This window comes from Cervus elaphus, chromosome 19 (genome assembly GCF_910594005.1).
Source record: "Cervus elaphus chromosome 19, mCerEla1.1, whole genome shotgun sequence".
Lineage (NCBI taxonomy): Eukaryota > Metazoa > Chordata > Mammalia > Artiodactyla > Cervidae > Cervus > Cervus elaphus.
Window position 1 is genome coordinate 90,021,288 of NC_057833.1, and position 26,427 is coordinate 90,047,714.

The 26,427-nt window shown below is 36.3% G+C and overlaps 1 protein-coding gene across 3 annotated transcripts in view; it reads left to right on the forward strand.

The window, feature by feature from the left end:
• The window catches only part of RASA2 (RAS p21 protein activator 2), a 119,963-nt gene that overhangs the window by 69,879 nt on the left and 23,657 nt on the right, over positions 1 to 26,427 (forward strand). For all 3 annotated transcript variants that reach the window (XM_043874240.1, XM_043874238.1, XM_043874239.1), the window contains exons 7-17: positions 1,197 to 1,269; positions 4,460 to 4,536; positions 6,388 to 6,489; positions 14,143 to 14,299; positions 16,795 to 16,943; positions 17,587 to 17,701; positions 18,192 to 18,266; positions 18,701 to 18,824; positions 21,364 to 21,470; positions 25,268 to 25,351; positions 25,814 to 25,891. In XM_043874240.1, coding sequence (XP_043730175.1) covers positions 1,197 to 1,269; positions 4,460 to 4,536; positions 6,388 to 6,489; positions 14,143 to 14,299; positions 16,795 to 16,943; positions 17,587 to 17,701; positions 18,192 to 18,266; positions 18,701 to 18,824; positions 21,364 to 21,470; positions 25,268 to 25,351; positions 25,814 to 25,891 — 1,141 coding nt within the window. The remainder of the gene's footprint in view (positions 1 to 1,196; positions 1,270 to 4,459; positions 4,537 to 6,387; positions 6,490 to 14,142; positions 14,300 to 16,794; positions 16,944 to 17,586; positions 17,702 to 18,191; positions 18,267 to 18,700; positions 18,825 to 21,363; positions 21,471 to 25,267; positions 25,352 to 25,813; positions 25,892 to 26,427) is intronic.

Sequence of the window (26,427 nt, forward strand, 5' to 3'; positions counted from 1 at the left end):
CTGTGCTGTTCAGAGAGAATTCCAAGCCGCAGATAAACTGCTAAAGTACCAGAACATGGTGAAGCCCACTGTATCATTGATTTAAATTACTTACGATAATTTATGGAAAATCTATAGCAATTTTTAGTATTTTCTATTTTATAATTTCATTATGGTTTCTTTCAGAGCCTGACTAGTTGAAATTTGTCTACAACTTGAAGGCTTAGAATCAAGAAGCAAAGAGCATAATAGTGCCACACAGAAACATATATATACACACACAGACATGTACTGCTTCTTCCCTCCCCCAAGCTCACTATGTATCTTATTTTTAAGAAAATAACCAGTTAGTCACTTTGGAAAATATATTTGTCCCTATGGTATGTAAAGCACCATGCCTGGTACTTACTGGGCTCTCAAGCAGTAGTATCCTATTATTAGTATAGATGGTTTTAAATTTAAAAGCAGATACTCAGTCTTACAACATTCATGCTGTCAAAGGGATTTAGTTCTACCTGTTTCAAGTGTTTAGCGGAATTGTTCTTGGTTTTTGTTCTTGTTTATAATCAGTACCCAACAGATTCTTTAGTGTAAATACTTAGTAATGTATAGATAGAAACTGTTTAGCATATGAATTTGTTTTAAAAAGTCACTATTGGTTTTGATACTGTGCTGTGGTTGTGGAGGATATTACTGTTGGGGAGCTGGTGAAAGGCTCCATGGGACTTCCGCGTACATTTCTTTGCAACCTCCTCTGCATCTCTAATTATTTCAAAATAAAAAGTTTTTTTTAAAAAGCCACATTGTAGCCAAAGTCCAAGAAGTAAACTGAGTTAAACGTGTTCCTGGGGTATTTTTCAACATAGAATAAGGTATTTGAATCTCATTGTCTTCCTTCTACCATTTATTTTGAGTTGCTTATATAATAGAATGTGTTACTTAAAAACCCCTGAAGGAGACCTGACAGTCCATCTAATATAGCCATGGAATAATAAAATCTTGGCATATATCACATATACAAAATTTGTGTGTTCTTTGATTTGAGTTTTTAGAGACATGTCAGTTTTTTCCCCCAAGTAATATTTAAAGCTACTGCCTTCCCTGAATCATCCTAACAGTTAAACAGAAAGAGGCCTGGCTCCCTGGGTGGAAATAGCATGTTTTATAATTGTGTACTGTTAAGTTCTACAAGGTAAAACTCTACCACATTGGAACAGGAATGACCAAAAGAAGACAAAAGTAAAGAAGAAAACAAGCAATCCGCAGTTTAATGAAATCTTTTATTTTGAGGTAACTTTTTGTTTTATTTAAATGTTAATACAACTAAGCATTTCTTTCCTGAAAACTGTGGGTCAGTGGTGTGACACAGTGGAGGCCCAGTGCAGAGCCTCTGCACTGGCAGAGCTCTGATTAATTTGAAGAGGGGGAGGTCTAGGACCACACCCATTCATCAGTCAGCCTTGATATCACACCCCCCTTCTCACAGAACCCCACCTTATCCAGCCCCCCAGGACTCTTTGGCAGAATACTACTTGAAAGCCATTAGTGAAATAAGTACGATATCCACTTGTTAGGTCTGGGTTCTAGTCCCAGTTGAGTTTAGACAGATCACTACATGAGAGACTCAAATTTCCTGTGAAAGGATAATTTTGTAAGAGAGAACAATAGCATCCCAACCAAAGTCATAGAGTTTTTATGAGGTTCAAATGTGAAAATGCTTTGAGATTATAAAGTACGACATGATTAAGGCCTTGTTATTAACCTCTTTTTAGCTAAATCACTCTAAGGACACGTGCTTATTTTCATAGAGAACTTCAATTGCCTTGAAGTTGCCCAAAATACAGTGCTTTGAAGTTCCTTCCTATGGAGCATTGTTAAATAAATCCTTTTTCATATTAGAAAACTGCAGGAAAAAACAAAAATAATTAAGCTCTATTCTAAAAAATTGTGTTCTACCCATAGGATATGTTGCAATTGTTGAAAATAGCATGTAGGAAAGTGTTTTTTTTTTTTTAAGTTACATTTTGTGCTTTTCCTTTTTTTTACATGGGTTTTTTTTATTTTTTTGATATTTCAAAGTGAAGAGAATGAGGGCACATCTAGCCATGCCTGATTACTGTGCTTTTAATAAAGGAACACAGTTGAAGAAATGCCAGAATTGAAGTAGGAAGAATTGTGGGGGTGGAGGCAAGGAAGAAAGAAAAACAAAATAAAATGTACCAGTGTGAGATTTTTTTCATTTCCCAGCCGAGGACTTACTTAATTCAATTGTTCCGTATTTAAAAATGGCTATTACATCTAGCCTGAAAAAAATCCAAGAAGGGGCAACTTGTAGCAACAAGCAGATGGTCCTTTGAAAATCAAGACCTGACCTGTTTGGTATATGCAAACATGCATATCAAGCCTCAAAACATTCATTCGAAGGGCCCTTTTGTTGAGTTGATTATAAAGATAAAAGTTCAGTCTCTGTCCTCTAGCTACAGTAAGAGAGAGACCCAAAGCATGCACACGCATGCAGACATGCAGCAGTAAAATGCAGTAGCAGATGCTGGGGAGCTCTGCTGCCACTGAGTTAAGCCAGAGGAAAAGAGTATTAAAAATGGAATCTTTTCAACAAAGACATAGAAAGAGAAAGTTATGTCCAAAGAGTAGCAAGTAGTGGTTTGACTGAAAGGGAATAAAGGGAGTCAAGCTTAGAAAGATAAAGTGGGACCAACTAATGGAAGGCCTTGAGAGCAGGCTGGAGTATTGGACATTGGGTATTGTTGAGCCCAGAGGTAGCAAGAGTAATGAAGTATTTTGAGAAGAGTTAACCATGATCTGTGGGCCAGATGGCTGCGAGAAAGAACAGAGATCAAGAGACTTGCAGTCTAGGTGGTTTTTTTTTTTAAAAAAGGAAAAAGCAAACGCGGGGGAAGGGTCTGACTCAAGAGAGTAATATGGAAACAGGGCGGAAGAGAAAGATGAGAAACTACAAATGGCAAGATAACAAATTGGTTACAGAAGAAAAGATAAAAGGAGGAGTCAGATGTTGTCCTCATGATTTCAAATCTGGAAAAGTTAAGAAGGAAAACAAGTGGTTCAGTGTGGGGCATAATGAGCTTGAGCTCTGACATGTAAAATCCTCCCATAAGAAATTCATGACTAAGATGGGTGATTACTGTAGATAAAGAATCAAGAATAGCTTACAGTGAGTCAAAAAAGCAAGCCAAGGGCATAGAGGTATGCAAGAAAGAAGAGAAGTGAACCAGCTAAGTTCTGCCACATATTAAATATTTGACTTTGACTTTTCTTAATTTCTGTACTTTAGCTTCCTCATTTTCAAGATGAGGATAATAAATCTAGCCCTGCCTGCCTCAGAGCACTGTTCTGATGAACACAGGAGATAATGAATATGAAAGCACTTCGTTAACCGTACAGCCCTGTGTAGCTTAGAGCAAAATAAGATATAAAACCCTGGAGAAAACCCATGTTTGTATGTTCTGAGGAAGAAGTAGTGGCAGAGGTAGAAGCAAGGAGAGCAGAAGGTAGCCAGGATCGTACTGGGTAAACTCAGAGAAAGGAATATCTCTGGGAAAATGGAGGATGTTTGTATGGTCACTTATTCAGATAAAGGGGTCATGAAAGGTGAAAACTCAGAATTTCATCATCAGACTTGATGATTAAGAGAGGGGTTTTAGGAGGGTGATCTATGAGGAAGCCAGATTATAAGGAGTTACTGTAGTGAGTGGGTGGTGAGGAAGCGGAGGCTGTAAGGATGGGTAACAGTTTTGAGATACTTGTCTGTGAAAGGAAAGAGATAGGAAGACCATATTTAAAGGGAGAATTTTTCTTAGACTTGAATGAGGTGAACAGTCTGGTCAAGAAAGCTGCAATTAAAATAGATCGAATGCTGACTGCGTGTTTACTGCATACCATGTGGGGGTGGAGCTGTCTCAGAAAAGAGGAGGATCATCTCACCCTCTTGATTCAGAAAAGGATGAGAAAAGTCATCCAGTAAACAGGCCTCTGTGGGAATGGACATGTTCAGGTGGACAATAGTTGAGGAAGTTCCTGCCAATGGCCTTGATGTTTTCAGTAAAAATGTGAGAAGGAAGTGTGAGGGTGGCATTGTTATCTTGAGAAATGTGGGAAAGTCTTCAAACAGTTCCTAGCTTATGCAGCTTCACTGAAATAGAACATTTTTACTCTGAGTCACCAACAGATACGTATGAGCCAGAGAACCCAGTGTTCCTACATATTGAGTCGATAAGGAAGGGTATGGAGGTAAAGTTGATTTTGATGTTTTATTTACCACCTTATCTTTACCTCTCTCTGCTACTTCCATAGCTGTTTGTGTATTTAGATTCAGGGTCAGATATTACATAGGCATTTTCTTCTGTTTATAATAAACACAAACACTTTTAGGGATGGTTTTTTAAAGTTTGTGTAGGAAAACGATATTATAAAAATTTTTTTACTAAAATTTTTTTGTTTATAGGTGACGAGGTCCAGTAGTTACACCAGAAAGTCCCAGTTCCAGGTAGAAGAGGAGGACATTGAAAAGCTGGAAATTAGGTATGTGTCTTGGATTTTACAGAATTGCTGTTTTCTGTGCCAAAAGAGAAATCCTAAATTTAACTGGAAAAGGTGACTCAGGCTTAACAGAATTCTCTTTAGCAAGTTCATCAGTGAAACTTAGAGGAACATGCATTTAAATTTAAATTATCTTCTAGTTTAAATCCAAATTATCTTCTCAAAATCTGATTTCTTTGCAGGAGTAGTCAAGGAGTATTTACTTTAAAAATGAGCTAATTTTTACCCATTTTTTTTTTTACCTATTTTTAGTTTTTCCCAAATTTAATTGCTATTTAAATCATAGCATAATGGATGCAAAGAATATATAGAAAAGTAATTATATACTAGCCAATTTAGAAATAATTTTTTTATTCTTCTTAACATATCTGCTGTCTAACAGAAATTTCAGTGAGGTAAGAAGTCTTGTAAGATAACCCAACAGGTGCATGTGTTTGAAGTTTGTGCTACTTCCTAGGTCTTAAATATCTATGCTGTTTGGGAGGTGAAAGTTTTGTAAATGCATGTATAGGTGTGGTGTTAACAGTGTGTTCATCTGAAGGGTGTATTAATCACATGTTTGGAATGATCAGGTAATGTATTTTTTAAAATCACCTATCTTTACATATTAACTGGTTTTGAGAAAGAAACTGTAGTCTTGTGTTGGTTTCTTTTCTCAAATTCAAAAATGTAATTCTGTAATTCTTATTTTTACAGGTTAAAATAAAACCTAGATTTTGGAACTAAGAAGCTTAAGTACTTTCTTTTAAACTATTTAAGATATTACATTCTGTGCGTTTAAGTAAAACTACGGCAGTATTCTGCTTTCTTAGTTTAGCTAGTGAGGTGTATGACAGTGCTAACATCTGTCTCTTATTTTTAAGCATGTGAAATGACTTGTCTGGTACTTTCACCATAAGCATCTTTGCCGTAAGCACCTTTACCATCATAAACATCTTTGCCGCAAACATTTTCACCACATAACTAATTGGTGATAAGTCAACTTTGCTGTGAAAAATAAAATAACTGGTTGACAGTTTGGTTTCAACTGGTTGAACTGCATTAGTGTTTCTTCTAGTTATCAATATAATTGATAGCTTTATTGATCAGACAGGTGACACTGATTTGCCCTGGGAGTTGGTTTCTTATTTTGAAACACACCACATTGGAGGAGAATGTGAGGGCCTCAGAGGCACAGGGTTAAACCCACATTTCCCATAGAACTTTGAAACATCTGTCAATAGACATGGGACACTGTGCCAAGAACGAACAACAGTGTGGATGGCTTTCCCAACGCAGTATAAAGCTCAGAAGCAAATACGCATCCTCGTGTTTGGAAATGGATACCTCTCTTAACGAAGGAAAAAATTTTAGCAGAAAAGTGTAATGCCAAATGAGACAAATCAATAAGCAAAAATAAAAACAATGTGTAAAATACTGTGAACAAAAGACTTAGAAGACAAGTGTTTAGGTGCAGCCCACAAAATAAAATCAGTTATTTGTGAATTATTGCCATCAATTTATATACATTTTGAATGTATTAAAATTTTGTATTATGCAATGAAGTCTTTTTAATTTTATTTTCTATGTTTGTGTCTTTTTTAATGTCTTTTATTTATTTATTTTTCCTTTTTTTATAACAGAATTGCCTTATAACCAGTTAGTTACGTGGTGAAAATGTTTGTGGCAAAAATGCTTGAGGGAAAGATGTCTGTGGCAAAGATGCTTATGGCAAAAGTACTCAGAACCTTAAATTAATGCTATAATACAAGTGTAGTAGTTTGAAGCTGTTTGGTCATGTTTGTTCTCTTACACATTGTTTGCAAAAAATCAAGCCAATTTTTAAATTTTCAGGATCGACTTGTGGAACAATGGAAACCTGGTCCAAGATGTTTTCCTTGGTGAAATCAAGGTTCCTGTGAACGTATTAAGAAATGATGCCTCTCATCAAGCCTGGTAAGAAGACAGACACTGTAGTGAACTACACAGTAGGTCAACCCCTTTCATGCACGTCTATGCAAATAAATGGTTCTTTTAAGCATATTAAAATTTTTTTTTTAGTTAATTTATTTTTTTTACATTTATTTTTATTAGTTGGAGGCTAATTACTTTACAGTATTGTAATGGTTTTGGCCATACATTGACATGAATCAGCCATGGATTTACATGTGTCCCCCGTCCCGATCCCCGCTCCCGCCTCCCGTATTTTAAGTTTTGAATGGATAAGCCAAAAGTCATTAACACTGATTTGGCCATTAATTTATTGTTGCAGAAATACAAGTACAATTTTTTTTTTGTTTTATGACTTGCCCTCTGGTGCTGAGATAAAAGAACTGACTTGTCTGGAATATTTTCCTGTTCAAAAACTTAATCTTAACTCTGAAGAAAAAATGTAGAACCTTTCGAACATTACGTAAGAGTTGCTCTTGTGAGAGAAAGTTTGATCACAGATCAACATCTGTAGTTCGGAAACTTTATTAACAGGCATGGGAATTGTGAATGTTTGAAAGCAAAGGGTTTATTGTAGAGATTCAGCTGTTATGAAATCTCACCAGTAATTTTTCTTCCCCAAACCCTACTGAAATGTACTGTGAATGACTCTGGTGTTATTATCTTAATGTCTGGGATCTAGATGTTGAGCTGATTCAGTTAATGAACTTTTCAGAGGTTCTGGTGGCTCAGTATTGGCTACAATATTAAACTTTTTCTTGACTTCTTATAATGACATTAAATTCACGTTAATGTTCAGACATTAAACTGATGTTAGTTTCCTTGGCAAAATCAGTGTGAAACTATTGGTTGTTTTCCTGTCTACAGCACGTAAAAGCACATATGTCCTGTCCCCTCCAGTAGATTGCCCAGTAGCCCTCATGCTAAACTTGGGTTTCAACTGAGTATAAAACAACATGCCTTTCTCATTTGCCTTGTAAGGCCCCTTTTTAGTGCTCAGTTTCAGTTGCCTGGAAGAGGACTTGAAACCAAGTGTTCCGATGTTTTTTACTGTCTCATTTGTCTGCAGGATCCTGCCTCTCCTGAGTGCCATCAGGCATTCTTCACTTTGGTCTGTGTAGTCTCAAAATTTTTACCTCTTGCTAATGCGGATCTAAGATTAGCCTTTATGATGGCGTTTTATATGCTGTAACTTCCAAAATGTGTCCATGCTGCTGCTGCTGCTAAGTCACTTCAGTCGTGTCTGACTCTGTGCGACCCCATCCCTGGGATTCTCCAGGCAAGAACACTGGAGTGGGTTGCCATTTCCTTCTCCAAAATGTGTCCATGGGAGGGTAGGGGGGACTTGGTCATTTTTTTGATTAACATTTGAGGCTTGTCATTCCCTCCTGCCAGACTTCTTCCACCTTACATAAAGTCAGCAAACATTTTTTAAATGAAAATTTCTGAACTCAGTTCATTGTCTTTAAAGTGATAACACCATGCGTGCATGCGTGACAAGTTGCTTCATTCGTGTCCGACTCTGTGCAACTCTATGGACTGTAGCCCACCAGGCTCCTCTGTCCATGGGATTCTCCAGGCAAAAATACTAGAGTGGGTTGCCATGCCCTCCTCCAGGGGATCTCCTGACCTAGGGATTCTATGGCTCCTGCGTTGCAGACTTAACCACTGAGCCACCGGGGAAGTCCATAGCATGCTGCTTGGTACAAAATAACATGTAAATTGTTGTGCCTCCCAAGGCCCCTCCAAGTGAACTTGAAATGTGCCATTATAGCCTGTATTTTAAATAAGATTCTCCAAACAGGCCCTCCAAATTTGGCAACAGTTTGTCGAACTACCAAGTCAGGATGTATGAGCACTAACAAATTAATTTTATTCCTATAGATTTATTTTTTGCCAGTAATATGTTAAAGGTAACCTGCCAGAAGTATGTGTTAAAATTTATACAGCATGAAATAGAAACATCCTGCTCATTCATTTACACTTCCCTATACGTGAGGAAATAGAAAAATGTGAATGCAATTTCCTTTTAAGTCAAATGAAAACACATTCTCCTTTGTCAGTTGTAGAACTGCAGCGTCCCCTTGTGGGGTTGTTAGTTAACTAAATGAAAACTCAAGAAAAGCTTTACCTTTGGGATTTCAAGCATATTTTTTCTAATCTTAATAGTAGGAAAGAGAATAATTAACCAGTAATAGAATTCTGTTGTTTGAGAAGTATTTGTTTGCTTTCCCTTTCCACATTATTTCGATTTAGCATTTACTATTAGAGTCTTTTCCTGAAAACTGATTAAAAAAAATTTTTTTAATTATTTTTATGTATTTGGCTGTGCTGGATCTTGGTTGTGACATGTGGGTTCTAGTTCCCTGACCAGGTATGGAACCCAGGCCTCCTGCATTGGGAACATGGAGTCTTAGCCACTGGACCACCAGGGATATCCCCTGAAAACTGATCTCTTGTGGTTCCAATTTTGTTCTCAAATTGTGACATGATTCAGTTATTTTCCATTTCCTTTGTTAACTAGTCAGTTCCTAAGTGATGGTGCGTATTCTTTATTCTGAAACTTCTGTTAAAGTGTTAGGATTAGCTCGTTAGTGTCGCTATTAGCTAGTTTTAACTTTCACATATGTAAATAACAGAACTCATTCACATGGTTCACAGTTCAGAAGATAAAGGTCTTATCTCCTGCCCTTGTCCCACAGCTAACCTCTTCTGAGGCAACCCTGTTTTGAGTTCCTGGAAATATTTTCTGTAAATATAGGCAAATATGGATATGTCCATCTTTCCTCTTCTTTACATGAATGAACACATGTTGTATCATGTTCTATACCTTTTTTTCACTTAGCAATTTAGTAGAACTTCATTAAGTGTTTGTTGACTTCTTATAGTGGTTAAGAGTATGGACTCTAGAACCAGACTACGGTGGTTCAAATCCCATCTCTGTCATTAACTACCTGGGTAATCCCAGACACCAGGTGTTCCACCTGAATGCCTTTATTTTCTTTGGCTATGGAATGGGGATGGTACACTTAATACCTGCCTCCCAACATTAGAGGATGAATTGGTTTCACATAAAATAAGTGCTGTGACCATGGGTATCTCTCACACTCATCATTATAGTTATTGCTGCTGTCATCACCATTATTCTGCATCAATACATACAGAATTTTTGCATCTTTTTTTTTTCCTTTGGTACCAGTATTCCACTGGTTTGGAATGGTATAAATGAAGAGAACCTTAGTGCTAATATAGTTCTGTCTTATTTTACCAGTAACCTGGTGTCAGAGAACTTAATATGTGCAAAACCTTTGTGTGATTGTACACATTGGTACAATAATTTCCTCCTAGATGATCCAAAATAAATATTAAGAAAATTGATGCAAAGATCTTTTCATGTTACAATTTTTTAATTTTGAAAGTAAAATTCAAATAGAAGTAAAGCACATGGCAGAGGGTTTTTTCCAACATAAGCACTTCATACAAATTTAAAACTGGATTAATATTTACTTAAGATGAATTGGTTTTCTCATTTGCTAGTTTTGGGACCTGTCTTTGGTAAAAATCCATTGACACTGATTATCTTTCTGGAACCAGAAGTGACATTCAAATATTGGAAAAGCTGCCTCTGAACAGTTATTTTCCAGCTTAGGCAGCATTATTCACAAATAATGGTAGTCTTTGTCTGCATACCTCAATTTTAATTATACAGACCTTGTTAAAACTTTCAAATGCTGACTTTTTTTTTCTTTTAAGAGGCTGACTCTTGAGATCATTAGAATTGGTTTTATGCCTAACTATAAATTGAAAAAAAAAAAAAAGTGAGCACCTGAGTGCCCTTTTCAGTTAATAACTTCTTTTTAATTCCTGTTCCTTATTCTTTCAAACTGAGAGTTCATTTAAAAACTGAAGAAAAATATACTTGAGTTTTTTGGTATCCCTAGACCTTAGACACACAAGATACCCTCATCTTGTAACAAATCTTGAGGTTTTTCTCTTTAACTCTAATTCATACAAGATTGGTTAATTCACAAGGGATCCTTCAGATGGTCAAAATTGAGCTTTTTGTAACAATATTTTAAAACAACTAATCACATTTACATAATTATATAAATAACTTTTGATCTTTAGTTATTTAATATATTTTAAGTGGTAACAGTTATATGTAGATAAATGTTCGATAAATCACATTTACTGTGTGCAAAGCACTGTTCTAAGTGCTCCGCTTATATAACCTCCTTAGGGTTTTTATAAGGATTAGTCATTTAGATACTATTTTTACCCCTTATGCAACAGATAAGGAAACAAGCACAGAGAGATTGAGCAATTTGCCCAAGGTTGCAGAGCTGGAATTTGGACCAAATTCTTTTGACGCCAAAAGTTTGTGCTCTTAACCAGTGTACTATATAGTAAGTTAGTACTTTTCACCTAAATGCTGTTGAATATGTTTAACACTCAAAAATATTGTCTGTTTTAAGTTGTCAGCAAATACTTGAGTGTCCCTTTTAATATTATTGAAAAAAAATCGAGTGAGTGATCCCTTCTCATTAAAAATTAAAAAAAAAAAAAGATCTTTTCAAGGAATGGGTGGGACAATTTTGCAACTCCATATTTTGTTCCAGTAGATATGGATGAAATACTTTGTCCATAGGAATTTCCCATTCCTGCCAAAGAAACCCAAGGAGACAAGTTGAAAAAGAGTGGCCAGAGAGAACCCTTCTGGAGTTCCTGAGCACCCTAAAACAGTGTATACATAAAAGTCAGTAATTGGCATATCACTGCCTGAACCCCTCTGCAAAGAATGTGTCATGTTAGGACTGTAGACCTATTTTGCGGATATTTTGTAGTTTTATGAGAATACCAGAGGGATAAGGCATTCCTTCTCCCAGTAATTTGGAGATAAGGGAATAATACACTCTGAGGATAATTTCTATAGAACAAACCAAAACAGAGTCTGTAAACCTGACTAGAGTGTGGGGATATTGTTTAGGGTGGGTAAGTGCAGTCCCTGGGAGGCAGAACCAGGTTTTAACTGTAATACAAGTAATCTTTTTCTACCATATATGGAAAACAGGAGTTAGAATAGAAGGGGCAGTTAATCTAGAACAGTAAAAAAGGCTCCCAAAGAGGCAAACATGGGTGAGTGCTGCCCATTCAGGCCTAGTCATGGGGTAAGAGCAGTCTGTTCTAGAAGCGTTGTTCTTTCCTTGGCAGAGTTGTCTTAGCTGCGAGATCAAGAGTCCATAAATCTCTGTGTTATGTCCCTGTACTCACCACAACACACCTTCTGATAGATAATTTGGCTTTCCAAATAGCTTGCCAGTAGGTAAAAAAATGTATTGACCAAACATAAAAAACTATATATTAACAGGTAAAAAATGTATTAGTTGAAACCACTACAGTATTGTAATTAGCCTCCAACTAATAAAAATAAATGAAAAAAAATTTTAAAAAAATGTATTAGTTGAAATGAAAGATTTAGATGAAACACTGTGGAAAATGGTGATAATAGTTAAGCCAGGTGATAAATGCATGCGGTTGATGGTGAGGGTGTTGCTTCCTAATAGTATCATTCTTCTCCCTACTTTTGTGAATTAACATTTCCATAGTAAAATATATCAGTCACAAAAAAGTACAGGTATCTTTGCCACTCGACTGCAGTATAGTCTTACTTACGGTCTTCTCTCTGTATTCATGGGGGATTGGTTCCAGGAATTGTGTAGTTCAAACCCATGTTGTTTGAGTGTCAGCCGTATTTCTTTCCATAAATTTAGTAATTGGTCTCCTATTTTAAATATATTAGTCTCTGCTCCATCATTGTGATTCGGATTCACTTCTAGATGTGCTGATTGAACTAGGTATCTCAATTTGCAGAGCTACAGAACATACTATACTACACGGTGTAGTGTATGTATGTACACATACATAGTACACTGTGGGAAATTGGCCAAAGTGATGCCCATGTCAGGATGATTGGGGATTTGCCACCTAGAATTCCATTAGAGGCACTTCAGAGTCATCTTTGCTAACAGGCTTATTTCCAGTTATTTCCATAAGCAAATTATTTACACCATTATTTCTCAAATCAGAGAGTAGAAGTTCTGAAGCTTGGTTTTCTGAGACAGGAATTCCTTTTTTGTGGGTAGTGCTATCATTTCTATATAATTTCTTCTCCTTATATTATCATTCCTTCATCTTTTAAATGTTGCTTGGTTAATTCTTCAGTTCTCATTTATCTTTATCATATCTTTCTCAAAGTTAGTATTCTGTTAAAACCTCCTCTCTTCTATTTTTAATCAAGTTAGTGTATTAGGGGAGGACATAAGTGGTAGATGTCAGAAGTAAATATCAGAACTACTGACTTCTTCATAAAAAGCATTCTGGCTAAAGATTGAAGGAGGAATGATAGAATTATAGTTATCATTTTGAAACCTGTGCAGATTAGTGACTCTTGGCAGTGATCATCAATAATTGCAAATATCACAAAAAGGAGAAAACAGTGACATTAGTACCTCCTGGTGTAGCTACACAATACTATCAATGTATTCCTACCAGAATATCAAATCTCAATCTAACCAAGCCCCTAGATATACTCCAGTATCCAGTATACTCCAGTATACAGGAAATAAGACGAGACAGAAGAATATGTTAAATGATACCATGGAGATAGAGTTAACATAGTCCCAAGACTGGAAAATTCTATAAATAAATTATCTGATTTTTTAATTGATTGAATCCATCAACCAATTACAATCTGTGAACTTGGATTTGAATAGACTATAGAAAACTGTTCAGTAAGTTTGGGAGAATTTGAATACTGACTGGATAATGGTAAATTTGAGAAGTTTTTAATGTATATAGTTATATATACTGAAATATTTATAGATGAAATTAGAAAACACCTGTACATTGCTTTAAAGTAATGTATAAATGGGATGAGAGGAGTGAGGAGAGATGTGGCTGAAACAATAGTGGCTTTGAACTGATAATCAGTAATGTTAGATGATGAGTACATGGAAGTCCAGTATTCTGCTCTTCTTACTTTTGTATAATTTTTAAATTTCCATGACAGTCTTTAAAATTAACTTAGATTTCTCGTTTTGGTCCTACAAATTCATAAGAATCCGATTTTTGCAGCTGAAATCATTTTCAGTATAGTTGCAGTGCTAATCCTTTAATAATATAAAAAACTTTTTATAAACCTCCAACCACTTACTCTTAAAAAATAAGTTCAAATTTTTACAATATAGGATTCACTTTAAAAGGAGATCACTTACATCTTCTTATAGTATGTCTTATCTATTTTAGCCAAATGTATCTTTCTTAAATTTAGTTAGTAAAAAGTTATTTTTGATAATACATTGGATTTTAAATCTTTTATAATTTTTTTCCTAACCTGCAGGCTAATCAAACTCTTAGTCCTTTTGAGATCTTGAGTTTTGTATTATCTATTCTTTTTTTGTTTCCTGGATAAAAATCTATTTTTAGTTTTCTTCACAGCCACTACTTAGCCTCTGAAAATTAATACTCTGCTACTTAATGAATTATCCTAACATTAAATGTTGACTTTTTAAAAATTTTTTTATAGCTTAGCTGTTTAATTATCTCATTTGCTTTGATGCACATTATCATTGCATAGAATTGATTGTATTTTTACTTTAGGTACTTGCTACAACCAAGAGACAATGGAAACAAGTCATCTAAAACTGATGACCTGGGGTCCCTTCGATTAAATATATGTTATACAGAAGACTATGTGCTTCCTTCAGAGTACTATGGTCCTTTGAAAACACTGCTGCTAAAATCACCAGATGTTCAGGTACTTTAAAAATCTTGTGTGTTACTTAATAGTCAAGTGAAAGTCGCTCAGTTGTGTCCAACTCTTTGTGACTCCATGGACTTGACTATAGGGAGGTCCATGGAATTCTCCAGGCCAGATTACTGGAGTGGGTAGCCATTCCATTCTCCAGGGGATCTTCCCAACCCAGGGAACAAACCCAGGTCTCCCACATTGCAGGCAGATTCTTTACCAGCTGAGCCTCCTGTGAAGCCCAATATGAAAAGGCTAAAATAATTCTATAAATGATGAAGAAAAGATTTCAGAGTATCAAATTTCATTAAAACTATATATATGTGAGATAAGAAAGCCTTCTTCAGCAATCAGTGCAAAGAAATAGAGGAAAACAATAGAATGGGAAGGATTAGAGATCTCCTCAAGAAAATTAGAGATACCAAGGGAACATTTCATGCAAAGATGGGCTCAATAAAGGACAGAAATGGTATGGACCTAACAGAAGCAGAAGATACTAAGAAGAGGTGGCAAGAATACACAGAAGAACTGTACAAAAAAGATCTTCATGACCCAGATAATCACGATGGTGTGATCACTCACCTAGAGCCAGACATCCTGGAATGTGAAGTCAACTGGGCCTTAGAAAGCATCACTACGAACAGAGCTAGTGGAGGTGATGGAATTCCAGTTGAGCTGTTTTAAATCCTAAAAGATGATGCTGTCAAAGTGCTGCACTCAATATGCCAGCAAATTTGGAAAACTCAGCAGTGGCCGCAGGACTGGAAAAGGGTCAGTTTTCATTCCAATCGCTAAGAAAGGCAGTGCCAAACAATGCTCAAACTACCACACAGTTGCACTCATCTCACATGCTAGCAAAGTAATGCTCAAAATTCTCCAAGCTAGGCTTCAGCAATACATGAACATGAACTTCCAGATGTTCAAGCTGGTTTTAGAAAAGGCAGAGGAACCAGAGATCAAATTGACAATGTCCATTGGATCATCAAAAAAGAGAGTTCCAGAAAAACATTTATTTCTGCTTTATTGACTATGCCAAAGCCTTTGACTGTGTGGATCACAATAAGCTGTGGAAAATTCTTTAAGAGATGGGAATACCAGACCACCTGGCCTGCCTCTTGAGAAATCTGTATGCAGGTCAGGAAGCAACGGTTAAAACTGGACATGGAACAACAAACTGGTTCCAAGTAGGAAAAGGAGTATGTCAAGGCTGTGTATTGTCACCCTGCTTATTTAACTTATATGCAGAGTACATCATGAGAAACGCTGGGCTGGAAGAAGCACAAGCTGGAATCAAGACTGCTGGGAGAAATATCAATAACCTCAGATATTCAGATGACACCACCCTTCCAGCAGAAAGTGAAGAAGAACTAAAAAGCCTCTTGATGAAAGTGAAAGAGGAGAGTGAAAAAGTTGGCTTAAAGCTCAACATTAAGAAAACTAAGATCATGGCATCTGTTCCCATCACTTAATGGCAAATAGATGGGGAAATAGTGGCTGACTTTATTTTTGGGGGTTCCAAAATCACTGCAGATGGTGACTACAGCCATGATATTAAATGATGCTTGCTCCTTGGAAGGAAAGTTATGACCAACCTAGACAGCATATTAAAAAGCAGAGATATTACTTTGCCAACAAAGGTCCATCTAATCAAAGCTATGGTTTTTCCAATAGTCTTGTGTGGATATGAGAGTTGGACTATATATAAAGCAAGCTGAGCACCAAAGAATCGATGCTTTTGAACTGTGGTATTGGAGAAGACTCTCGAGAGTCCCTTGGACTACAGGGAGATCCAACCAGTCCATCCTAAAGGAGATCAGTCCTGGGTGTTCATTGGAAGAACTATATTGGACTGAAACTCCAATACTTTGGCCACCTGATACAAAGAACTGACTCAGTTGATTGAAGGCAGGAGGAGAACAGGACCACAGAGGATGAGATAGTTGAATGGCATCACCGACTCAATGGACATGAGTTTGGGTATACTCCGGGAGTTGGTGATAGACAGGGAGGCCTGGTGTGCTGCAGTCCATGGGGTCGCAGAGTCGGACACAACTGAGCAACTGAACTGAACTGATACGTGTGTCTAGGTATACACGCACATACTCTACGTGTATGTGTGTTTATGTGTGTTTTACTTGAACCAGAGTACTCTATACCAATATCTGCTCCAAATTTCATCTCTGATAAAAAGTTAGAAAATTATTTTGGTCAGTGTTATGTGCCAGCCTGGATGGGAGAGGAGTTTGAGGGAGAATGGATACATGTATATGTATGGCTGAGTCCCTTTGCTGTTCCCCTGTCACTATCACAACATTGTTTGTTAATCAGCTATACCCCAATACAAAATAAAAAGTTTTTTTAAAAAAAGTTAAAAAATTAAATATTACTCTATACAATTATTATAGTTAATGAGCATATTTGAATTACTTTTTAATGGATAGTGATTGAACATTTAATCATGCTTCTCTGATTTTGTGCTTGTTTTTCATCTTTCTGTATTCTAGCCAATATCTGCCTCAGCTGCTTACATTTTGGGTGAAATATGTCGAGATAAAAATGATGCTGTTTTGCCCCTTGTACGACTGCTGCTCCACCATGATAAACTTGTTCCTTTTGCCGCTGCAGTGGCAGAATTAGACTTGAAGGAAACACAGTAAGAGTTTTCTTTTGTTAAGTGTTAATTATGCACCACTGAAATTGGGCCTTAATTTAACAAAATTTTTCACAATCTCAGTTCTTTTATATTGACCAACCTTTCTGTAGAGAGGTCTAAAAGGACTACATAGCAAATAATAAAAGGCAGTTCTTTAAGTTAACAAGCAGTGTCTGCCAACAGTAAAGTTAACAATTAATGATTTTTTTTTCCACTTAGTGTCAAAATTTCCTGTTCCTAATCTTTGCTTTGTCATTGTAATGGTTCACGTGTCGCAAATAAAACACCAGGATGGAAGGTTTTTTTCCCCTTATCTATTATATATATATATATCACCCTGATATGCACATGTGATAGTAAAAGCAATCAGATGGCTTCCCGTTCCTATCAAGTCTAACACTTGTTTTAGAGACACACCCTACTTTTGTAGTTCAAATACAGGTTGCTTTTCTTGTTAGCTTGTTTTTTTGTATTTTTGTTAAGGGATTTTCCTAGGTGTGAAAATCCTTAGAGTAGCAAACTTTTAAATGGTTGGTAAAAATTACCAAAATTGTATACATGATCAAAGTCAAATACCTTGTTATTGATTTTACAGCCTTTGTTTATTGCACTTGGTTTTACCTTATTTCTGTTTGTATTTCAGAGATGCAAACACAATTTTTAGAGGAAACTCCTTGGCTACCCGATGCCTGGATGAGATGATGAAAATAGTGGGAGGGCACTACCTGAAAGTAACATTAAAACCTATTCTAGATGAGGTACAGAATACACCTCAGATAATGATATCTTGTCATTATTACAGTGTCTCTTCCATCAGGTGACCTGGTGGTATGAATGACATACCCATTCGTACATTACTGAGAACCTAAGGCTGAACACTGAAGTCAAATAAATGACATCCTTTTCCTTTAATGTGTTTTTAGTTGAATGCACCTTATAATGTACTCTACATAATTATTTATTCCTTACAGGATTTATTGTCGCTAGAGTTTCAAATATGTGCAAGTTTTTTTGATATAGTTCTTTAGGTGTATATATTATCTCTGGAAGAGGGTTTTAAACTTGATTACAGTTTAAATTTTTATAATTAATTTGTATGATCAGAAAAATAATAGTTATTGGGTTTGCCAGAAAGTTTCCTTATGCTGTTAATTGAAAACCCAAAAAAACTTTTTGGCCACTCTGAATTTTTTATTTTTCCAAATTAATTAGAAAAGAGCATTAAATGAAAATTTAACTATTTTCCAGATATGTGAATCCTCAAAATCCTGTGAAATTGATCCTATTAAATTGAAAGAGGGAGATAATGTAGAAAATAATAAGGTAAGCCTTTGCTATCTTTATAACTGTGTTAAAATTGGTCTTAATGGTGTATCTATCTCTCACTTGTGTTGTAGTAATGCTATTTGGAGGGAAGCAGTGCTTTTACTTACATGATACCCATACTATTAGCAGCATTCCCTCTGTCTAGTCTTTAGAATGCTATTTCCCTGATTTCTGTTTGTATCGTTTTATTCTCTGTTGCTTCCTGTGAATTTTCTTCTATACGTTCACCTCTTGTATCTAACTAGTCTAAGTTATTAAATGAGGTCAGGATGCAAGTTGTCTTTTCACTGAATGAATTTAGAGAAGGGAAGCAAAGCTTTAGAATACTAAATAGACTAGTATATCTCATTTTCACTGCATTTTTTTCCATAAAGGGTATTGAAGATGTGTAAAAGTCAAAATCTTAATTTTCACCTTTTTAAACCCTGCAGGAGAATCTGCGCTACTATGTAGACAAGTTGTTCAGTACAATTGTCAAATCAAGTATGAGCTGCCCCACTGTAATGTGTGATATCTTCTATTCTCTAAGGCAAATGGCTACTCAAAGATTTCCTAGTAAGTGCCTTGTTTTACTAAAATATGCCCTTCCTTTTACTGTATGATTTTCTGTAGACTTATGGTATTTGGTTTATGTAAAAGGTTTAAGGTTTTAAGTACAGTCTTTTTGGTTATTAAAAATAGTTCTAGCTTATTAATGAAATGTATGATTTAATGGCAACTTTTTTACATGCCAGTCAAAATCACCACTGTTTTTAAGAAAGGCAGAGATTTCAAACTACATATTATATAAGTAAACATTTATACTGGGTGCTTGTAAGACTATTAAATATGGTAAATAAAAACACCTTTGTCATTTGTGCCAGCTGTATTTTCCACTTGCATGCATTCAAAATAGTGAGAATTTTTAGTTCCATACAACTGATTAGATTTGACAGTTTGAGAATGCTAAGGTTTCATTGGTGAGGGGTTTTACAGAAATGACTTTAGACATTAGAAACATCTCTGTTGCAATATACCTAGAATTTTGAGGTACATATATCAATAACTGGCCTGCTTTAATTTTGCAAGAGCAGCTGTGTCCAAGCTTTGCTTAGAATCATTTCATAAAATTAATAGTTGCTACCTCTGGTTGTCAGTACTTGGAATTATTCTGTTTATATGCATCTCTGATAAGTAAATAAAGTTATTTACTATGGCTCTTTCCTGATCTGCTTGTAATGGGGGGAGGGTAAAGGAGATAAGGCAGATAAGACTTAAATTATCAGTCTTACCCAGCTATGTGAAACTGTAAGTTTATTTCTGTAACCATCTGAAGAGATTTTACTACTTTATCATATTTTTCAAGTGTGCATGTGCACACAGGTATTTGCAGTTATTCTGCCCCTCCACTAAATTATCTAAAGCTAAAGTGAGCCTGAATTCTTTACCTAACAGGTAGATAAATTCAGCCCTAGATGTCTTTGCTAATTACAGTGAGGCTGTAAACAGTTGACTTGAAATAAGCATACTAAACCCAGACTTTGTAACAAATATCAGGGGCGAGGGGGACAGAGACATTAAAATATAGAAGGGTGAAGTGCTGAGATTTTATTTTTAAATAGTGAGTTTTAAACCATAATAACCTTATTGAGGGCTTAGTGAGCAGGACAGAGCTAGCCTGAATTAGCTCCTCTCTCTCACCTGCACACCACCACATGAGGCAGGTGTGTTCTCCTTCATCAGTTAGTGAAATGTAGGTTTAGGGAAGTCAAGTGATTCGCCAAATGGCCTGTGACATGGCCGGCAGTCATTCTGGGTCTCAAACCTGGGCCCAACCCACTCCAGTGTGTTACTAATCACTGTAGTCTACCCAGGGATTTTAACCTTCAATGTGCATGAGCTGTTTAATTCTTGTTTATATGGATAATCTAAAATACATTTTATGATTTTTTTAATAAATGTAAATTTATTTCCTTAACTGTCTCTTTGTTGGCCTGAAATAGTAACGTGTCTTCATATTCTCTGTAGACCCCAGTAGTGATAATTTTGTTCTCATAAAGTATTTGCATTATTTTCTCATTTGTACTTAACTATCCTGGAAAGATGGGTGGGGAGCGAGGAGGAAGCAGTCACGGAAGCAAATGTTATTATATTACTATAAAGTATATTGTACTTAGTCGCTCAGTCATGTCCAACTCTTTGTGACCCCATGGACTGCAGCCCACCAGGCTCCTCTGTCCTTGGGGATTCTCCTGGCATGAATACTGGAGTGGGTTGCCATGCCCTCCTCCAGGGGATATCTTCCCAACCCAGGGATCAAACCCAGGTCTCCTGCATTGCAAGTGAATTCTTTACCAATGAGCCACCAGGGAAGCCCATAAAGTATATTAGTATATTATTTTATAAAGAACTACACAGTAAATGACTTGGTGGCTGCGCGCTGAGTTGCTCAGAAGAGTTACTCAAGCTAAATGCAGACATTGTTTCCCTCACCACCTGCTTCTCTGCCATCTGATTGATTGTTAAGTGTTGACTCCAGTCTGAAAGGAAAGCTGTAGCTGAGTGATCAAAGCCACAAGTTGTCTTCAGCTCATCTGCATTTTTATAGGTCATATTGGCAGATTTTTACAAGTAAAGATTTCTAATTGTTTTTGTTACACAACCTTTGATATTACCAAGATTTCTGAGGGAGAACTGAAACAATATCCTGAAACTGAAAACAATCTCCTGTCCTAGTCTTAGGGGATTCAGTATTACCACTGGATAATACTAGATACTACTTTTATTTTTGTTGTTGTAATTTCAGGAGTCTCTTCTTACAGATGAGGAAAGAGGTATTTTTGCAAATTAAAGTATTTCTCACAACCTAGCAGCTTTGCCTTTCATTTTCTTTGTTATTTCTTACTATTTTTTTTTCAGGTTTCATTTTTTTAGTCATAGGATTTTTTCCCTTTAATTTGGTCATAACCATTACTGTCATTTCATCAACTCAGTTCCTACGAGCCAGGTTGTATTTACCTCCTGTTGAGTTTACATGCTTCTTCCCAGTACTCGGGTCACCTTCGTCTTGTAACTCAGTGTTCCGCGCATGACGTTTCGCCATTTTTCCCTGCAGATGACCCTCATGTTCAGTACTCTGCAGTGAGCAGCTTTGTATTTCTTCGTTTCTTTGCTGTAGCCGTAGTGTCACCTCATACTTTTCATTTGCGACCTCATCATCCAGTAAGTGTTGTTCTTTTCAAAGCTTTGTTCCATTTTTGTTTATTTTTATTAAAATAAGAAAAGACAAATAACAGGCCAGTTGCACTTGACTGTGTTTTCTTATAACCAGTACTTAAATTTAACTGGTTATTTTCCTTAGCCATTTCATTCTTTCAGAAAAGGCTGAAAGTCCCATTATTTTTGTTGTTAAAAGATACTTACAAGTGAGTAATAAAATGTTTGTACTAGTTGCAGCTTGGTGATGGGTAGGAAGAGAGTTCATCATCTTTTCCCTCTGCTGTTGTGTACATTTGTAAATTTCTTTACAACAGGGTTGTCTTTTTTTTTTCTTTCATTAGTTGTAGGTTTAATCTTGCAGCTATCTTTAAATCTCACAGACATTTGAGGAGGCTCATTTCTGAAAGGTGTAGAAACTTTCATTGGAATGTAATTTGGTGTCTCCATATTTACTTTTTATTCACCTGAGATATTATAAATGTATGAGATTTAAAACTTAAGGCATATAATCTTTTTGTTCTAAAGTCATATTTACTTAAATCTGAATCTACACTATGTAGATTGACATGTTTCTTAACATTTTGCTGTTGTTTAGTCGCTAAGTCGTGTCCAACTCTTTGCAGACCCATGGATTGCAGCACGCCAGGTTCCCCATCCTTAACATTTAAAACTCCTTATTTTTGCTGTTTCTTTTTCCTTCTCATACAGTATATTTTTTGCTAAGTCTATAACCTTTTATATTCCAAACATTTTATAATCTTATCTAATTGTTTTTTTGCTGATTTTTGTAGCAAGTGGTAATAATAAAAGCCAATATTTATTTAGTGCTTGCTTTGCACTACACCTTGATCTAAGTACTTTACATGTTCTAACTTAGTTCTCCCAGTAACCTTATGAGGTAGGTTCTGTTATAATCTTCATTTATAGATAAAGTGAAAGTTGCTCAGTCATGTCTGACTCTTTGCGACTCCATGGACTATACAGTCCATGGGATTCTCCAGGCCAGAACACTGGAGTGAGTAGCTTTTCCCTTCTCCGGGGGGTCTTCCCAACCCAGGGATCGAACCTAGGTCTCCCACATTGCAGGTGGATTTTTTACCAGCTGAGTCACAAGGAAAGCCCCATTTATAGATAAGAAAATCACAATTCAAGAACTTCTTTAGGGTCATACAATTAAAATATTACGATTTGATCTCACTCAGTTTGAACTGGGTTAAATGAGAGTTCTGACCCACTCAGTCCTCCCAGACTATGAGCTCACTTCTGTTCCTTACTGCCTCTTAACAGTCATGTGTGTGAACACCTGCAGTATATTCAATGCTCTGCTCAGCCCTGGAGAGGCATTGATGAGGAAGACACACTTTCCGCTAAGGAAACTTGCTAATACAGTGTAGGGGAGACACATAGGTTTTGTAGTTAAACTTGGCTCTGAAGGCCACCTCTCCTCTTCGCAACTACACATTGGCCACTCATTTAACTTGAGAATTGAGTAAAACCACACTGCTGTGGTAGTAACATACCTTTTCTTGTCAAAGAACAAATGATCTGTGAGTAGCTGCAGTGGACCAGTGTCCGTTCGTCATAGGGTTGTCTTTTCTGTGGCTCTGTTACTGAAGCTGTACAGAGCTCTGGAGCAGCGAAAGCGTGATATCATTCTGGACATAAACAGAACTCCTACTTCTGAACTTGTGACCTTGCCTTGTATTCAGGCTTGAATTTGCACATCCCTGTAACAGATGGGTTGCAGTAAAATCCTTCTAATCACAGACTCTGTATTTTAGGTCACCTTTCCAATCAGTATGCCTGAAGGACTGCTTCATACTATCATATAACTTTATTGTTTGTTTTTAAATGAACCTTTCCTTCTAATTGGGGAAATAAGGCAAACACCTAAGACACAGTCTAAAACTGCAAACATAAATCTAGCACCTGATTAGTACCAGGTGAGCAGTACAGACAGTTCATACTATAGAAAATGAGAGCAAGGAATAATCCTGGTGACCTGAGAGTGATGACATTGTCAGGATCAGTAATGAAAGTTACAGAGTGATTGAAGAGGAGAACTGCCATTTAGAAGTTCTTTGAATTTTGAGAAGTCAATTTTAGTAGAGGAGAAAAGAAGAAAATCCAATTGAAAAAGATTAAGGAATAAGTAGATGAATGCAGTTTTACCCAAACTTGAGCAGGAAGTCTTGATGAAATTCACTTCAAATTCAGCTTGTTAGCAGATTGTTGAGAATTATATATTCTTCAAAAGCAGAGAATTGGAGGGACCTTTTATAGATATAATGGAATCCTGGATGTTGTAGCTAAAACCTTTTCTGAATAACCATAATTAAGGTGTGTAACTGTTTCATAAGTGTTTCATAACTGTCATATCTCAGGTATTTCTTCTTTTTCAGAAATGCCTTACGTCCTTAGCCATCTCTTCGCTTCACAGTCACTGTCTATTTTCAGTGTGATGATACTAAAATATTAAGGAATATCAACCACTTTAGTTTACTAAAGCATTTCTGTATCTAAATTTTCTTGAATATGTCTTGATGGCAGATATTGTTTATCTGAATCTCCAGACAGAAAAGATGTTTTATATAGTGATAGATGAATTAGTTATACAAAATATATGGATGGGTGAAAGAAAACTCATCAGACTATATACATTTAAAATTTGTTCATTTCACAGTATGTAAATTATACCTCAATTAAAAAAAAAAGCAGCAAAGATTTGTTAGAGAACACTATTTGGTCAGTTTTATTTATATTTACTTCTTTCTATAGACAACCCTGGAAAACACCTTGGATTGTAGACTCAAATAGTTACTTTCTGCTAAAACCCTACATGAACTGAATGATTTCTCATTTCCTAAGCTGAAGTTAGGTCTTCGCTTCCGTGGTGAAAACAATTGATTGCAGAAGCCATAAGATTATTGAATATGCTTACAAGTGGGTTGAGTACAAAAAATTTGGAAACTACCATTTTAAGTCATAAAGTAGAAAGAAGTAGATGCCATTGACATTCCAAAAGTAAATACAATTTTTTTAGGTAGTCCCATCTACCATACAGTTCAGTTCAGGTCAGTCGCTCAGTTGTGTCCGACTCTGCAACCCCATGAATCGCAGCATGCCAGGCCTCCCTGTCTATCACCAACTCCCAGAGTTTACTCAAACTTATGTCCTTCGAGTCAGTGATGCCATCCAACCATCTCATCCTCTGTCGTCCCTTTCTCTTCCTGCCCCCAATCCCTCCCAGCATCAGGGTCTTTTCCAATGAGTCAACTCTTCACATGAGGTGGCCAAAATATTGGAGTTTAAGCTTTAGCATCATTCCTTCCAATGAACACTCAGGACTGATCTCCTTTAGGATGGACTGGCTGGATCTCCTTGCAGTCCAAGGGACTCTCAAGAGTCTTCTCCAACACCACAGTTCATAAGCATCAGTTTTTCGGTGCTCAGCTTGCTTCACAGTCCAGCTCTCACATCCATACATGACCACTGGAAAAACCATACTGTACCCCTCCCTAAAAAATAATATTGATTAAATTACGATTTTCAAAAGTAACATGTCATTAGATATATTTACTTCAGGAGGGATTGTCAATTACATATGGCTTCTTTAGTCTTTTAATTCCTTAGTCCAGTGAGTTGTGCCCATTTTTTGCTATGTTTTAACTGGTTTGAATGAACATTTTTGAGTCACTGTTTTAGAGCAATGTAGCCCATTCACTCTGTTCTACTTTTCACACAAATTCTATTCCTTGAAAACCTAACAAGACTTTTTGTGTCTTTTCTGTGTTCTTTAGGATCCACAGACAATCAGAACATTAACTCTCATCTCAAAAACTATTCAGACTTTGGGAAGCTGGGGGAGTCTGTCCAAAAGCAAGGTGAGTGTTACTTTGTATTGCTTTGTGTTCACACTTCTAAATGTTGTTAAACCCTATGATCCCTGCTCCCTCACTGCTCACTCCCTTCCAAATTAAAAACAAAGCAAAATCAAAAAACTATATGTACATGGAGAGAGAGATGGGATAGTTGTCTTTTAAAAAACATCTTGTCTTAGTCACCTGTTAAAGAAGACAGTTTCGTTTAAACTAATGTGTCTAAGATGGGGTGAAGAATCTAGTTAACAGATGTAAGAGTCTTGTCTTTATCTTTTTGTGCCATAATCATCCGGCAGCTCTTGAGAGAAATCTTCAGCTCCAAACCCCATAACTCTCTTGAAATATATGATTGAACCCCTTTAGGCCCTAATCCTAAACTTAAAAATACAGCCCGTTATATTCTGTATTCTTAGTTCTCTACTTAACATATATAAGTTCTGTGTGTGTGTGTGTGTTTTTTTTTAGTCAAGTTTCAAAGAGACATTCATGTGTGAATTTTTCAAAATGTTTCAAGAAGAAGGATATATTATGGCAGTTAAAAAGGTAATGATTTTTTACTCTGGAAATATTAACTTCTTATCAAATAGCATTAGGGAAATAACATTTTATATTGTTCCTAGGAATCAATCCCCAGTTTAGAAAAATACACTTAAACTATCTGTCAAATATAAAAAGACTATCTTTTTCTGCCTTTCTCCCTCCATACATAACTATGGGTTTTCTAGCTATGGAAATACCTAAATGAGTTTTAGCAACAGCTACTATTGCCAGTGTTTTTAGTAACACAAATTATAAATATCTAGAGTTAAGATTTATTAACAGCAGCACCAGTGACAATTTGGTTGGGTAATTCCTGACTATGAGGGGCTTTTTTGTGCATTGTAAAGTGTTTAGCAGCCTGGCCTCTACTATTAGGTGCAAGTAGCATAGTCCCGGTCTTTACAACTAAAAATGTCTGTCTGTAAGCACTGCCAAAAGTCCCCTGAGGAACAAAATTGCCTCTGATTGAGGATCTCTGGTCTAGGGAGAAAGGCTTAATGGTACCTGGTATAAAGTGGGCACTTAATTGACACGGGAAA